The 2,876-nt window shown below is 47.5% G+C and overlaps 1 protein-coding gene across 1 annotated transcript; it reads right to left on the bottom strand.

The window, feature by feature from the left end:
- Window positions 1-143: 143 nt before the first annotated feature.
- PCYB_092320 (ubiquitin C-terminal hydrolase family 1) lies at window positions 144-1,496 on the bottom strand (the record flags this gene model as incomplete). Its single annotated transcript, XM_004222345.1, has 1 exon — window positions 144-1,496. A coding segment is annotated over one exon (1,353 nt), but the record flags the coding sequence as incomplete, so codon positions are not given.
- Window positions 1,497-2,876: the final 1,380 nt, after the last annotated feature.

Below are 2,876 nucleotides of genomic sequence, written 5' to 3'. Positions count from 1 at the left end.
TTTTCCTTTTCCCTCATCCTCAGGGGTGGGCTATCAAAAGTGTTAAAACGCAGAAGCAGACGTAACTACGCGGTGCCGCGCAGCATATTCGCAAAATGGGCTCACCCTTCGCGTGACTGCTCCGCTACAATTCCGCTATACCTCTACACAGCGGCCCGCCTGCACTTCTGCTTCTGCTTCTGGTAAGCCTCCTTTAAAAGCTTATGCTTTGCCATCAGCTTTAAGGACGACATAACAAACGGATAGAAATTAAAAAATTTAAAAGTGAGTTCTTTGTTCCAGCTGAGCTTCAGCTGCATCTGTTCCTGCAGAAGGGACTGAAGGAAATTAATTTCTACTGTTGATTTTTGAGCAATTTGAAGGAGTTCTTGGATGTCTTGGGGGAGCTCCTCTATGGTAGGAATATTATGGTAGCTAAAATTTTCTTCATTTATTTCATCGTTTAGATCTACGTCCTGCTTTCCCAGGCTACTTAACTTGGCGTTAACTCTCTTTTTTACAATTCTATGTATGTTACAGAATTCGGTGATAATGTGTTCTTTGTCTTTCACGACGGCTAGGATGCTGAATCGGCCGTCTCCCCCGTCTACTCCGTCTCCCGCTTCTCCCCCGACTCCTGCTTCTCCTGCTTCTCCTCCTCCCTTACCGCTTCCGCTGCATATGTCGTTGATTTCCTTCCTTATGTGTTCCCTGGCGAGGTCGATCCAACTGCGCTCCCCCGCTGCGCCATTGGTCTCTCCAATCAACACGGGCCCCTCCTGTAGCCCATCCAGCATGTACACACTTCCACCATATTGTATATACGAAACGAAGTGGAACGAGTCGTTGCTCTTTCCCTTCTCATCATGTAGGTTCTCCTTTTCTATATATATGGGAGGCTTATACGAGTTGTGGATATTTCGAAGAAAATTACAGTTAGAAAGAGTGAGCCCCTTCATGGAGCTATCAAAGTTGTTACTAAACGATTTGATGTTTTTTATTTCTTCGTTCAGTTCTACCTCTTTATTAAGGACAATGGATAGGATAGCTTGCGTAGCACATGCGTTTGGGATCACCTGCTTTGCAAAAAAAAGATTTTCCGGCACACTGTGCTCCACGAACTTATTCCTGTTGTAGCTTTTCCCGATGTTAAACAGGAAAATAATTCCATAAATGTTGTTTTCGTTTTTTATTAGCTTGTTGTATTTGGCTTCTGTCGTCACGGCGCTGTTGTACAACTTCTTCTGTGGGCCTTCCCTGTGCGGGGTTGTCTCCCCCGGGGTACTCTGAACAGCGGCATTCTCCTCCTTCTCCTTCTCACTCCGATACTCATCGATGCTGAGGACATTCTCTACACTGACCACATCCCTGTTACATATGTAGTCATCGAAAAAATCCATATCATACACGTCCTCCACGGAGAGGTTCTTCGCCCCCATCCGACTTAGCATGTCATTAAAGATGCACGGATTGCTCTCGATTAGGCACCATTCACTCAGGCTGTCGTTGCTGTATCTCTGCATTGTTCGGGGGATGGGTGGCGTGTGAAGAGTTCTAATGGGGGGAGGCCAGGAGAGCAGGTTCGAGTGGCTAAGATCTACGTCAATGTCTTCGCGTTCTGTTATTTGGTGTGCTATTTGGTGTGCTACCCGGTGTGCTACCTGGCGTGCTACCCGGTGTGCTACCTGGCGTGCTACCCGGTGTGCTACCCTGCGTGCTACCTGGTGTGCTACCTGGCGTGCTACCTGGTGTGCTCTCTTGAGTTTTCTCGCTTGTTCCCCTGTTCTCTCCCGTGTGCTCCTTTTTTCCGCGTTGGCGCGCAACTTGTCGACAGACACACTACCTCCCGTTGACTGCGCCGCTTGGATGCCTTTCTCAAAGTTGCTTTCTAACTCTCCTCTAACGCAGCTCGTCAACAGGGGGCCACGCGATGCGCTCACGACGCCGTCCGAGTTGTACACAAACGCACAGAAGCGATTTGGCTTAACGAGCAAAATGAGCCAAATTAGGGAATTCGTTTCTAATCCCACTAAGTAAGTTCCCAGGGGAAACGAAACTGTTGCAGTGTAAAAACGATTATGGTAAAATGAAGAGGTACTACACATGCACAGCGTGTAATGGAAAAATATACACGAACATAAAATGGGTGGAAGCAGGTGGGGAGCTACAAAGAAAATCCCTATTTGTATCTTCAAATGGTGGGGAAAAAAAAAAAAAAGGATTCCCCTGTCGATGGGGTGATTATGATGCGGTCTCTACTTGGGGGGTTGGGCCTGCCATGGCTCATGTCACGAAGTTGGAAAGGGTGCCTAAGCGAGTGTACTTGTGGGTGTATACACGCGTGTATAAATAAGCATATCAATCCGCGCACCCACCTAGATATACGCGCTTCTTGGCCTCGCTCGCGCGCTCTCACGTGAGGGACTGATTCTGGAGCGAAACCAAACGCAACAGAACTGCAATTCGCATGTGCATCAAATGCGCGCGGGCGAAAGAACACGTGGCAAGGAAGCGCGTATAGCTGGGTGCGCTGCGGGCAGCGCATAAGAAAGGAAGAAGGAAGAAGAAGCAAGGAAGCAAGGAAGCAAAGAAGCATACATGCCTGCTACATGCATACATACATACATACCTGCTACGTGCATACATACATACGTACATGCTGCGTGCATACATACATACATACATACCTGCTACATGCATACATACCCGCTACATACATACATGCTATGCATTAGTATGTTCGCAGGCTGAACACAAGTAGGTGCCTTTTCCCCCCTTTAAATTGAGCCTCCACACTGTTGGCTCTTTTGAGTCATGTTCATGCATAAATATAGGCATTTCTTTTTTTTTTTTCCCTTCTCCATAGTCACTTGGCCATTCCTCCTATCGACTGGCGG

Source organism: Plasmodium cynomolgi, chromosome 9 (assembly GCF_000321355.1).
Source record: "Plasmodium cynomolgi strain B DNA, chromosome 9, whole genome shotgun sequence".
Taxonomy (NCBI): domain Eukaryota; phylum Apicomplexa; class Aconoidasida; order Haemosporida; family Plasmodiidae; genus Plasmodium; species Plasmodium cynomolgi.
Note: the sequence above shows the minus strand (reverse complement) of the source record. Positions and strands in the feature narration are given on the sequence as shown.